Below are 12,284 nucleotides of genomic sequence, written 5' to 3'. Positions count from 1 at the left end.
CCACAAATAATCCCACTCCACTCTATCAAATGCTTTCTCGGCATCCATCGCCACTACTATCTCCGTTTCACCCTCTGGTGGGGCCATCATCATTACCCCTAACAACCTCCGTATATTCGTGTTCAGCTGTCTCCCCTTCACAAACCCAGTTTGGTCCTCGTGGACCACCCCCCGGACACATTCCTCTATTCTCATTGCCATTACCTTGGCCAGGACCTTGGCATCTACATTTAGGAGGGAAATAGGTCTATAGGACCCGCATTGTAGCGGGTCCTTTTCCTTCTTTAAGAGAAGCGATATCGTTGCTTCAGACATAGTCGGGGGCAGTTGTCCCCTTTCCTTTGCCTCATTAAAGGTCCTCGTCAGTACCGGGGCGAGCAAGTCCACATATTTTCTATAGAATTCGACTGGGAATCCATCCGGTCCCGGGGCCTTTCCCGCCTGCATGCTCCTAATTCCTTTCACCACTTCTTCTACCTCGATCTGTGCTCCCAGTCCCACCCTTTCCTGCTCTTCCACCTTGGGAAATTCCAGCCGATCCAAGAAGCCCATCATTCTCTCCCTCCCATCCGGGGGTTGAGCTTCATATAATTTTTTATAAAATGTCTTGAACACTCCATTCACTCTCTCCGCTCCCCGCTCCATCTCTCCTTCCTCATCCCTCACTCCCCCTATTTCCCTCGCTGCTCCCCTTTTCCTCAATTGGTGTGCCAGCAACCTGCTCGCCTTCTCCCCATATTCGTACTGTACACCCTGTGCCTTCCTCCATTGTGCCTCTGCAGTGCCTGTAGTCAGCAAGTCAAATTCCACATGTAGCCTTTGCCTTTCCCTGTACAGTCCCTCCTCCGGTGCTTCCGCATATTGTCTGTCCACCCTCAAAAGTTCTTGCAGCAACCGCTCCCGTTCCTTACTCTCCTGCTTCCCTTTATGTGCCCTTATTGATATCAGCCCCCCTCTAACCACCGCCTTCAACGCCTCCCAGACCACTCCCACCTGGACCTCCCCATTATCATTGAGTTCCAAGTACTTTTCAATGCACCCCCTCACCCTTAGACACACCCCCTCATCTGCCATTAGTCCCATGTCCATTCTCCAGGGTGGGCGCCCTCCTGTTTCCTCCCCTATCTCCAAGTCCACCCAGTGTGGAGCGTGATCCGAAATGGCTATAGCCGTATACTCCGTTCCCCTCACCTTCGGGATCAATGCCCTACCCAGCACAAAAAAGTCTATTCGCGAGTAGACTTTATGGACATAGGAGAAAAACGAGAACTCCTTACTCCTAGGTCTGCTAAATCTCCACGGGTCTACACCTCCCATCTGCTCCATAAAATCTTTAAGTACCTTGGCTGCTGCCGGCCTCCTTCCAGTCCTGGACTTCGACCTGTCCAGCCCTGGTTCCAACACCGTATTAAAATCTCCCCCCATTATCAGCTTTCCCATCTCTAGGTCCGGAATGCGTCCTAGCATCCGCCTCATAAAATTGGCATCATCCCAGTTCGGGGCATATACGTTTACCAAAACCACCGTCTCCCCCTGTAGTTTGCCACTCACCATCACGTATCTGCCCCCGTTATCCGCCACTATAGTCTTTGCCTCGAACATTACCCGCTTCCCCACTAATATAGCCACCCCCCTGTTTTTCGCATCTAGCCCCGAATGGAACACCTGCCCCACCCATCCTTTGCGTAGCCTAACCTGGTCTATCAGTTTCAGGTGCGTTTCCTGTAACATAACCACATCTGCCTTAAGTTTCTTAAGGTGTGCGAGTACCCGTGCCCTCTTTATCGGCCCGTTCAGCCCTCTCACGTTCCACGTGATCAGCCGAGTTGGGGGGCTTCCTACCCCCCCCCCCCCCCCTTGTCGATTAGCCATCACCTTTTTCCAGCTCCTCACCCGGTTCCCATGCAGCTGTATCTCCCCCAGGCGGTGCCCCCCCGCCCATCCTCTCCCATACCAGCTCCCCCCTCTCCCCAGCAGCAGCAACCCAGTAATTCCCCCCTCCCACCCCCCCCGCTAGATCCCCCGCTAGCGTAATTACTCCCCCCATGTTGCTCCCAGAAGTCAGCAAACTCTGGCTGACCTCGGCTTCCCCCCGTGACCTCGGCTCGCACCGTGCGACGCCCCCTCCTTCCTGCTTCTCTATTCCCGCCATGATTATCATAGCGCGGGAACCAAGCCCGCGCTTCTCCCTTGGCCCCGCCCCCAATGGCCAACGCCCCATCTCCTCCACCTCCCCTCCTCCCCCCATCACCACCTGTGGGAGAGAGAAAAGTTACCGCATCGCAGGATTAGTACATAAAACCCCTCTTTGCCCCCCACATTCGCCCCACCACTTTGTTCGAACGTTCTTTTTAATAACCCGCTCATTCCAGTTTTTCTTCCACAATAAAAGTCCACGCTTCATCCGCCGTCTCAAAGTAGTGGTGCCTCTCTCGATATGTGACCCACAGTCTTGCCGGTTGCAGCATTCCAAATTTTATCTTCTTTTTATGAAGCACCGCCTTGGCCCGATTAAAGCTCGCTCTCCTTCTCGCCACCTCCGCACTCCAGTCTTGATAAACGCGGATCACCGCGTTCTCCCATTTACTGCTCCGAGTTTTCTTCGCCCATCTAAGGACCATTTCTCTATCCTTAAAACGGAGGAATCTCACCACTATGGCTCTGGGAATTTCTCCTGCTCTCGGTCCTCGCGCCATCACTCGGTATGCTCCCTCCACCTCCAACGGACCTGCCGGGACCTCCGCTCCCATTAACGAGTGCAGCATCGTGCTCACATATGCCCCGACGTCCGCTCCCTCCACACCTTCAGGAAGACCAAGAATCCTCAGGTTGTTCCTCCTTGCGTTGTTTTCCAGTGCCTCCAACCTTTCCACACATTGTTTCTGATGTGCCTCCTGCGTCTCCGTCTTCACCACCAGGCCCTGTATATCGTCCTCATTCTCGGCTGCCTTTGCCTTCACGACCCGAAGCTCCCGCTCCTGGGTCTTTTGTTCCTCCTTTAGCCCTTCGATCGCCTGTAGTATCGGGGCCAACAGCTCTTTCTTCATTTCCTTTTTGATCTCTTCCACACAGCATTTCAAGAACTCTTGTTGTTCAGGGCCCCATGTTAAACTGCCACCTTCCGACGCCATCTTGGTTTTTGCTTGCCTTCCTTGCCGCTGTTCTAAAGGATCCACTGCAATCTGGCCACTTCCCTCTCTTTCCATCCGTATCCAGGGGGGATTCCCTTCTGGTTTACCGCACAGTGTTTTTAGCCGTAAAATTGCCGTTGGGGCTCCTATCAAGAGCCCAAAAGTCCGTTTCACAGGGAGCTGCCGAAATGTGCGACTCAGCTTGTCATCGCCGCACCCGGAGGTCCCTGGCGTTTAATTTCTAAGACTGTGAGGGAAGGATAGCTCACCCCAGCAGCGATTCCACACATGAATAAGGGTATGGTACAATAACACCAGCTTTGTTATTAACCGTCTTCAAACTACCCTAACATCACAGCTTACAATTCCCAGTTAAGCAATGCTCAACAATGACAATGAAACAATCCTAACGGCCATCTTTATCTCCACTCAGCCAAAACCCATCTTGGGTAAAATTCCACTCTCGGCGCGCCTTCCAGCCAAAAATTAAACTCTGCTTGCCTGCGGGGGCGGGCCTGGTTACGACCCTGGCTCCTCCCATGGGTGACATCATCTTTCCTAAGCCGAAGATCCCGTCTACAGTGAATGGTAGAACCCTCGAGTATTGACAGTCCGAGAGGTCTAGGTGTACAAGTCCACAGATCACTGAAAGTGGCGACACAGGTGGAGAAGGTAGTCAAGAAGGCACACGGCATGCTTGCCTTCATTGGCCGGGGTATTGAGTATAAAAATTGGCACATCATGTTGCAGCTGTATAGAACCTTCGTTAGGCCACACTTGGAGTATAGTGTTCAATTCTGGTCGCCACACTACCAGAAGGATGTGGAGGCTTTAGAGAGGGTGCCGAAGAGATTTACCAGAATGTTGCCTGGTATGGAGGGCATTAGCTATGAGCAGAGGTTGAATAAACTCAGTTTGTTCTCACTGGAACAACGGAGGTTGAGGGGTGACCTGATAGAAGTCTACAAAATTATGAGGGGCATAGACAGAGTGGATAGTCAGAGGCTTTTCCCCAGGATAGAGGGGTCACTTACCAGGGGGCATAGGTTTAAGGTGCAAGGGGCAAGGTGTAGAGTAGATGTACGAGGCAAGTTTTTTTTTTTTTTTTACACAGAGGGTAGTGGGTGCTTGGAACTCGCTGCCGGAGGAGGTGGTGGAAGCAGGGACAATAGTGACATTTAAGGGGCATCTTGACAAATACATGACTAGGATGGGAATAGAGGGATGCGGACCCAGGAAGTGTAGGAGATTTTAGTTCAGACGGGCAGCATGGTCGCCGCAGGCTTGGAGGGCCAAAGGGCCTGTTCCTGTGCTGTACTTTTCTTTGTTCCAATTATCCCCTGGGAACTCTGTACATAAATAAATGTCCATTGGCCCAACTTTTACGAAGCTTTAATTGCACCGCTGTCCCCCAAAAGGCCTGGCTGCCTTTCAAACCAGAACTGCTTTTTAAAGAACGTGACTGCAGCAGTCATGCACACTATCCCATCTTTTAACCCTTTCTGCACCCAATACATACAATACAATTTATCTCAAAATCCAACATTCATCACCTGCGAGGTCAGGCGTAGGAGGCCCCCTATGTTAGTCCTTGTCTAGTCACTGCTTTTGTTCCTGTACCGAGGTGGCGGAGGGAGATATAAAAGGGTGCTGAGGTGGCAGCCAGTGACAGTGAGCAGGGAAGGGGGGAGGCCAGGATCCTGCCGAAAGAGACCCTCACGTGTGATGTTCGTCCTCGTCCAGGCCCAGCCGCTGTTTGAGCTGCGTTGCTCCAACAACGTGGTCCACGTCCACACGTGCGCCGACTCCTGCGCCACCCTGGTGAACCTGGTCCAGTACATGGTGAACAGCGGGGACCTCCACCCACCACCCACGCAGGACAGCCCGACCGAAATCGCAGGACAGAAGCTGCAGGTACGGCACCTCTTCCTCCGTCGCCGAAGCGTGGCCCGAGCGTTGTTCGTTCATTCCACAATCCAGGCTGACACTCCGAGTGTCAGTACTGAGGGAGTGCTGCACTGTCAGAGGGTCAGTACTGAGGGAGTGCTGCACTGGCAGAGGGTCAGTACTGAGGGAGTGCTGCACTGACAGAGGGTCAGTACTGAGGGAGTGCTGCACTGTCAGAGGGTCAGTACTGAGGGAGTGCTGCACTGTCAGAGGGTCAGTACTGAGGGAGTGCTGCACTGTCAGAGGGTCAGTACTGAGGGAGTGCTGCACTGTCAGAGGGTCAGTACTGAGGGAGTGCTGCACTGTCAGAGGGTCAGTACTGAGGGAGTGCTGCACTGTCAGAGGGTCAGTACTGAGGGAGTGCTGCTCTGTCAGAGTCAGTCCTGAGGGAGTGCTGCACTGTCAGAGGGTCAGTACTGAGGGAGTGCTGCACTGTCAGAGGGTCAGTACTGAGGGAGTGCTGCACTGTCAGAGGGTCAGTACTGAGGGAGTGCTGCACTGTCAGAGGGTCAATACTGTGGTAGCGCTGCACTGTCAGAGGGTCAGTACTGAGGGAGTGCCGCACTGTCGGAGGGTCAGTACTGAGGGAGTGCTGCACTGTCAGGGGGTCAGTACTGAGGGAGCACTGCACTGTCAGAGGGTCAGTACTGAAGGAGTGCTGCACTGTCAGAGGGTCAGTACTGAGGGAGTGCTGCACTGTCAGAGGGTCAGTACTGAGGGAGTGCTGCACTGTCAGAGGGTCAGTACTGAGGAAGTGCTGCACTGTCAGAGGGTCAGTACTGAGGGAGTGCTGCACTGTCAGAGGGTCAGTACTGAGGGAGTGCTGCACTGTCAGAGAGTCAGTACTGAGGGAGTGCTGCACTGTCAGAGGGTCAATACTGTGGGAGCGCTGCACTGTCAGAGGGTCAGTACTGAGGGAGCGCCGCACTGTCAGAGGGTCAGTACTGAGGGAGTGCCGCACTGTCAGAGGGTCAGTACTGAGGGAGCGCTGCACTGTCAGAGGGTCAGTACTGAGGGAGCGCGGCACTGTCAGAGGGTCAGTACTGAGGGAGTGCTGCACTGTCAGAGGGTCAGTACTGAGGGAGTGCTGCACTGTCAGAGGGTCAGTACTGAGGGAGTGCTGCACTGTCAGAGGGTCAGTACTGAGGGAGTGCTGCACTGACAGAGGGTCAATACTGTGGGAGTGCTGCACTGTCAGAGGGTCAGTACTGAGAGAGTGCCGCACTGTCAGAGGGTCAGTACTGAGGGAGTCCTGCACTGTCAGAGGGTCAGTACTGAGGGAGTGCTGCACTGTCAGAGGGTCAGTACTGAGGGAATGCTGCACTGTCAGAGGGTCAGTACTGAGGGAGTGCAGCACTGTCAGAGGGTCAGTACTGAGGGAGTGCTGCACTGTCAGAGGGTCAGTACCTAGGGAGTGCTGCACTGTCAGAGGGTCAGTACTGAGGGAGTGCTGCACTGTAAGAGAGTCAGTACTGAGGGAGTGCTGCACTGTCAAGAGGGTCAGTACTGAGGGAGTGCTGCACTGTACGAGAGTCAGTACTGAGGGAGTGCTGCACTGTCAGAGGGTCAGTACTGAGGGAGTGCTGCACTGTCAGAGGGTAAATACTGAGGGAGTGCTGCACTGTCAGAGGGTCAGTACTGAGGGAGTGCCGCACTGTCAGAGAGTCAGTACTGAGGGAGTCCTGCACTGTCAGAGGGTCAGTACTGAGGGAATGCTGCACTGTCAGAGGGTCAGTACTGAGGGAGTGCTGCACTGTCAGAGGCTCAGTACTGAGGGAGTGCTGCCCTGTCAGAGAGTCAGTACTGAGGGAGTGCCGCACTGTCAGAGGGTCAGTACTGAGGGAGTGCTGCACTGTCAGAGGGTCAGTACTGAGGGAGTGCTGCACTTTCAGAGGGTCAGTACTGAGGGAGCGCTGCACTGTCAGAGTCAGTACTGAGGGAGTGCTGCACTGTCAGAGGGTCAGTACTGAGGGAGCGCTGCACTGTCAGAGGGTCAGTACTGAGGGAGTGCTGCACTGTCAGAGGGTCAGTACTGAGGGAGTGCCGCACTGTCAGAGGGTCAGTACTGAGGGAGCGCTGCACTGTCAGAGGGTCAGTACTGAGGGAGCGCTGCACTGTCAGAGGGTCAGTACTGAGGGAGTGCTGCACTGTCAGAGGGTCAGTACTGAGGGAGTGCTGCACTGTCAGAGGGTCAGTACTGAGGGAGTGCTGCACTGTCGGAAGTGCCGTCTTTCAGTTTAGACAATGAGGCGCCGTCTCCTGTTCGGGTGGGTGTAAATGATCCCACAGCCAACGTTGGAAGAGTAGCCGAGGGGAGCTTTCCTCGGCATCCTGGGGCCAAGTATCAATCCCTCTGCCAACATCACTAAAACCCCACGATTGGGCCATTGCTGTGTGTGCGTGGGATCTTGCTGTGTGCAGTTTCTTGGTTGTCAGCAGTAACTGCACAGAGTAGTTCACGAGCTGTGAAGCACTGTGGAACAATGTGTGGTTGTGAGCGTGCGATGGACGTGTAAGTCTCTGTTTCATTTTCAGTGTACCCTAACCAACGTCTCATTTCTCACCTCTCTCGCCGACTCCACCCGCAAGAGACGCACAGCGCAGAATGAGGCCATTCAGCACTTTGCGCCTAACCAGATTCATCCCACTCCCGCCCTCTCTCGGCACTTCCTCCCACAGTCCTGTACATTCCCCCCCCCCCCCCGCCACCCCTTTCCCCCCTTCCCCCCCCTCCCCTTTCCCCCCCCTCCCCCTCTCCTCCCTCTCCCCTCCCTCTCTCCTCCCCCTCCCCCTCCACCTCCACCTCCCCTTCCCCCTCCCCTTTCCCCCTCCTCCCGTCCGCCTCTCACCACCTCCCTCCTCCCCCTCCTCCCCTTCTCCGCTGCGTCCCTCCCCCTCCTGCTCTCCCCTTTCACCTTACCCCTTTTTCCCCTTTCCCTCCCTCCCCTTCCCCCCCCCTCCCTTTCCCTCCTTCGGAAGGGGAGAGAGGATGCGCAAGAGGCTGGAATTGGAGGAGCGCGGAGATCTGGGAGGGTTGTGGGCGCGGAGATCTGGGAGGGTTGTGGGCGCGGAGATCTGGGAGGGTTGTGGGCGCGGAGGTCTGGGAGGGTTGTGGGCGCGGAGATCTGGGAGGGTTGTGGGCGCGGAGATCTGGGAGGGTTGTGGGCGCGGAGATCTGGGAGGGTTGTGGGCGCGGAGGTCTGGGAGGGTTGTGGGCGCGGAGGTCTGGGAGGGTTGTGGGCGCGGAGATCTGGGAGGGTTGTGGGCGCGGAGATCTGGGAGGGTTGTGGGCGCGGAGATCTGGGAGGGTTGTGGGCGCGGAGATCTGGGAGGGTTGTGGGCGCGGAGATCTGGGAGGGTTGTGGGCGCGGAGATCTGGGAGGGTTGTGGGCGCGGAGATCTGGGAGGGTTGTGGGCGCGGAGATCTGGGAGGGTTGTGGGCGCGGAGATCTGGGAGGGTTGTGGGCGCGGAGATCTGGGAGGGTTGTGGGCGCGGAGATCTGGGAGGGTTGTGGGCGCGGAGGTCTGGGAGGGTTGTGGGCGCGGAGATCTGGGAGGGTTGTGGGCGCGGAGATCTGGGAAGGTTGTGGGCGCGGGTGACATCGGGAAGGAGTGTGTTCTTGGATTTGAAAACGGGGTGAGAATCGGAAAATTGAGTTTGCCGTGCCAGGGGCTGGCGTGGGTTGGTGATCGCAGCGGGCGATAGGTTGATGGTTTAAGACATGGATAGCAGTGGTTTTTTTTACCCTTGAGAGACGGAGTATCCGTGGTGAGGTGACGGTCCCGTCAGGAGGGTTTCAACGGTTTGCATTCACTTCCCGCGGTCCAGTCTATCCTGCAGCATGTCCTCCCTGTCTGCCCCCTTGCCCCCGCAGACCTGCAGGGACTGTTTTCAAACTGACTCTTCTTCCCTCTGGCTCCACACCAGCTGCCGGAGGCTGCAGCCGTGCCTCCGCCTCGTCTTCCAGCCGAGACGGCCGAGATTAACCAGCGCGATCTGACAGACGCTCTCATCGACACCGAGCGCTACTGCAGGGACTCCACTGATGGATCAGGTGATTGTAGCAAGGCTGAAAATGGGACAGGGCGTGAGTGAGGAGGACGGGCGAGTGAGTGAGGGGGGGGCGGGTGAGTGAGTGGGTGACAGGCGAGTGAGTGAGGGGGTGGGTGAGTGAGTGGGGGACGGGTGAGTGAGTGAGGGGGACGGGTGAGTGAGTGGGGGACGGGTGAGTGAGTGAGGGGGGACGGGTGAGTGAGTGAGGAGGACGGGTGAGTGAGTGAGGGGGGGGCGTTTTGAGTGAGTGAGGGGGGGGCGTTTTGAGTGAGTGAGGGGGGGGGCGGGTGAGTGAGGGGGACGGGTGAGTGAGTGAGGGGGGGACGGGTGAGTGAGTGAGGGGGGGGCGGGTGAGTGAGGGGGACGGGCGAGCGAGTGAGGGGGACGGGTGAGTGAGTGAGGGGGGGACGGGTGAGTGAGTGAGGGGGGTGGGTGAGTGAGGGGGACGGGCGAGTGAGTGAGGAGGACGGGTGAGTGAGTGAGGAGGACGGGTGAGTGAGTGAGGAGGACGGGTGGGTGAGTGAGGAGGACGGGTGAGTGAGTGAGGAGGACGGGCGAGTGAGTGAGGAGGACGGGTGAGTGAGTGAGGGGGCGGGTGAGTGAGGGGGACGGGTGAGTGAGTGAGGGGGACGGGTGAGTGAGTGAGGGGGACAGGTGAGTGAGTGAGGGGGCGGGTGAGTGAGTGAAGAGGACGGGCGAGTGAGTGAGGGGGACGGGCGAGTGAGTGAGGGGGGGCGGGTGAGTGAGTGAGGGGGGGGCGGGTGAGGGGGACGGATGAGTGAGAGGGGGGCGGGTGAGTGAGTGAGGGGGACGGGTGAGGGGGGTGAGTGAGTGAGGGGGGCGGGTGAGTGAGTGAGGGATGCGGGTGAGTGAGTGAGGGGGGCGGGTGAGTGAGGGGGGTGGTGGGTGAGGGGGGTGAGTGAGTGAGGGGGCGGGTGAGTGAGTGAGGGGGGTGGTGGGCGAGGGGGGTGGGTGAGTGCGTGAGGGGGGCGGGTGAGTGAGTGAGGAGGACGGGTGAGTGAGTGAGGGGGGGTGAGTGAGGGGGGCGGGTGAGTGAGTGAGGGGGGCGGGTGAGTGAGTGAGGGGGGCGGGTGAGTGAGTGAGGGGGGCGGGTGAGTGAGTGAGGGGCCGGTGAGTGAGTGAGGGGGGCGGGTGAGTGAGTGAGGGGGGCGGGTGAGTGAGTGAGGGGGGTGGTGGGTGAGGGGGGTGGTGGGTGAGGGGGGCGGGTGAGTGAGTGAGGGGGGCGGGTGAGTGAGTGAAGGGGGCGGGTGAGTGAGTGAGGGGGCGGGTGAGTGAGTGAGGGGGTGGGTGAGGGGGTGGGTGGGTGAGGGGGGCAGGTGAGTGAGTGAGTGAGGGGGATGGGTGAGTGAGTGACGGGGCGGGTGAGTGAGTGAGGGGGTGGGTGAGTGAGTGAGTGAGGGGGACGGGTGAGTGAGTGAGGGGGGCGAGTGAGTGAGGGGGGGCGGGTGAGTGAGTGAGGGGGGGCGAGTGAGTGAGGGGGGCGGGTGGGTGAGTGAGGGGGACGAGTGAGTGAGTGAGGGGGGCGGGTGAGTGAGTGAGGGGGGGCGGGTGAGTGAGTGAGGGGGCGGGTGAGAGGGGGGGGCGGGTGAGTGAGTGAGGGGGGGGCGGGTGAGTGAGTGAGGGGGGCGGGTGAGTGAGTGAGGGGGGGCGGGTGAGTGAGTGAGGGGGGGCGGGTGAGTGAGTGAGGGGGCGGGTGAGAGGGGGGGGCGGGTGAGTGAGTGAAGGAGCCGTGAGTGATGGGACAGATAAGAATGAGCAAGTCCGTCTGTGATCGAGCAGGTGCCTGGGCGAACGAGCCAGTGTGAGCACATTCGTGAGCAAGACAGTTTGTACGTGTGTGTGTGTGAGCCTGTTTGTGTGTGACAGCGCGTGAGCAAGACAGTTTCTGTGTATATACAAGTGGCTGGGGAACAGGGAGGCGAGCGGGTGGGTGAAGATCAAGGAAAAATGGGAAGCGGAGTTGGGAATGGAGATCAATTGGGGAGTATGGAGTGAGGCACTGCGTAGGGTAAACGGGACCTCCTCTTGTGCAAGGATGAGCCTGATACAGTTTCAGGTGGTGCACAGGGTGCATATGACTCGGGCGAGAATGAGTGGGTTCTTTCAGGGGGTAGCTGATGAGTGCGAGAGGTGTGGGCGGGGGCCAGCGAATCACGCGCACATGATAGGATAGTGGAGGAGGGAGTGGACCCGGACCCTTTGGTGGCGATATTTGGGGTTTCAGAGAAGCCGGAGCTCACGGAGAGGAGGAAGGCCGATGTCGTGGCCTTCGCCTCTCTGATTTCACGGCGGCGAATTTTACTGGAGTGGCGGTCGGCATCGCCACCGGGGGTAGCGGCTTGGTTGGGCGACCTGTACCACTTCCTGCTGTCATGTAAGAGTACCTTTAAGAAATGGGTGTTTATCAGTGATGTCAGGGTGTGGGTGGAGCTGGGCTGTCTGTCAGCTTTTTACTTTTGTTTTAGGCTGTTTGCTGCAGGATGTGTTTTAGTTTCGTTTTCAGAGCTGGACAGCTGCAGTCACAGCCAGAAGGTGTATTAGCCTCTCTCTCTGTAATCTAAAGACTGTAAATCGATCCTTTGGTGATTTAAAACTAATAACTGCTCTCAGTAGTGACTTTAACCTGATGTGCTTCTGTTAAAGGTTTTGTTTAAGTCTTATGGATGTTAAAAGGAAAGCTTAAAGGATTACTTAGTGTTGTATTCTTTGGGGGTTGTATTTGAATTGATGTTTGCTAAGATGTTCACTGTATGTTTTAAAAAGGTTAACTTGAGTTCATAGAATAAACATTGTTTTGCTTTAAAAATTACTTTTCCATCTCTGCTGTCCCACACCTGTAGAGTGGGCCGTGTGCTCCCCACACCACAATCTAGTAAAAGTTGTGGGTCAGGTGAACTCCATGATACACTTTGGGGTTCTCTAAACCCTGGCCGATAACAATGCGATTAGAGAAGATAAAGTATGAGTTAAGGGGCACAACAGAGGGGGGTTGAGAAAAGGTGGGGGGGTGTTTGTGACCGTGTTTTAGGAGCTGTTCGTGGCGGGGAGGGGGGGGATGAAAAAGACAGTTTGCGTGTGTAAGACAGTTTGTGTGTGTGAGGCAGTTTGCGTATGTGTGTGTGGGAGGCAGT

General features: G+C 56.9%; 1 protein-coding gene across 1 annotated transcript in view; it reads left to right on the top strand.

Moving 5' to 3' along the window:
• atg2a (autophagy related 2A) overlaps positions 1–12,284 on the top strand; it is a 152,492-nt gene that overhangs the window by 71,259 nt on the left and 68,949 nt on the right. The window contains exons 11-12 of the mRNA XM_072489455.1: positions 4,875–5,045; positions 9,007–9,133. Coding sequence (XP_072345556.1) covers positions 4,875–5,045; positions 9,007–9,133 — 298 coding nt within the window. The remainder of the gene's footprint in view (positions 1–4,874; positions 5,046–9,006; positions 9,134–12,284) is intronic.

Source organism: Scyliorhinus torazame, chromosome 24, assembly GCF_047496885.1.
Source record: "Scyliorhinus torazame isolate Kashiwa2021f chromosome 24, sScyTor2.1, whole genome shotgun sequence".
Taxonomy (NCBI): Eukaryota; Metazoa; Chordata; class Chondrichthyes; order Carcharhiniformes; family Scyliorhinidae; genus Scyliorhinus; species Scyliorhinus torazame.
Note: the sequence above shows the minus strand (reverse complement) of the source record. Positions and strands in the feature narration are given on the sequence as shown.